At 43.4% G+C, this 837-nt stretch overlaps 1 protein-coding gene across 1 annotated transcript in view; it reads right to left on the minus strand.

The window, feature by feature from the left end:
• Positions 1–837, minus strand: part of MPEG1 (macrophage expressed 1) — a 22,264-nt gene that overhangs the window by 10,968 nt on the left and 10,459 nt on the right. Inside the window, 1 exon segment of the mRNA XM_006147416.3 lies at positions 276–329. Within this exon segment, the coding sequence (XP_006147478.1) occupies positions 276–329 (54 nt within the window).

Raw genomic sequence — 837 nt, forward strand, 5'->3', positions numbered from 1 at the left:
TTCCCACATGGATTGTTTGTGCACTGACCACAAAAATAACAACATCGTATTTTTAGGGCTTGTTTGAATCCAGAGGATAAACATATAAAGCCCATGTGAAATTCTGCATATTCCCATTAAAAGGTAGGCCAGAGTTTGGTAACCTGAGCCATTTTCTCTCTTTTTTTTTTTTTTGTCTATCAGCACACTTTTTCTTTCCTTTCACATTCCTTGATCTTTTTTTTTTCCTCCTCTTCGGCTCTTCTCTTTTTGCTCTTTTTCTCTCTGCTACTTACAAATTCAGGTTTGGGGACTGTGAGTCTGTGATTTGAGGCGGTACTTCCACTGAACTAAAGCAGAAAGAAGAAAGGGGACTCTGATACGGCAACAGCTTAGCCTTTAGGCTGCTCCTTCCTTTCCATGTCAAGGCACACAGCTCTGATCAGTCACATCACGCCATGATGTTCCCTGAGCCCTCAGGCTGCCCCAGCTTCATTCTACATATAGTTCCCCAGGACATCCTAATGGAAGTCCATTTCATTCATCCACTCTCGAGCATCCAAACACTGAGCATCTATTATAGGGCATTCATTGTGGGTGCCATTTTTAGAGCAGTCAATGTCAAATATAATGCTATTTTAAGAGTCTAGACACAAAATGAGTCCCCAGAGCTGCTCTCTTTTCCATCTACCCTACAAACTAAGCTCCACAAGGACTGAGCAGTTAGGATCAACACGCTTTCCCTCTTCACCAGTCACGCAGTTTCCTCGTGACATCAGCCTATTCTGATACGTGGCTCACATTCTCCTGCTGCTGCCAATTGTTTCACGTGGAGTAACCAGTTTGCACACAGCAGGA

Source organism: Tupaia chinensis, unplaced genomic scaffold (assembly GCF_000334495.1).
Source record: "Tupaia chinensis unplaced genomic scaffold, TupChi_1.0 Scaffold000213_1, whole genome shotgun sequence".
NCBI lineage: Eukaryota > Metazoa > Chordata > Mammalia > Scandentia > Tupaiidae > Tupaia > Tupaia belangeri.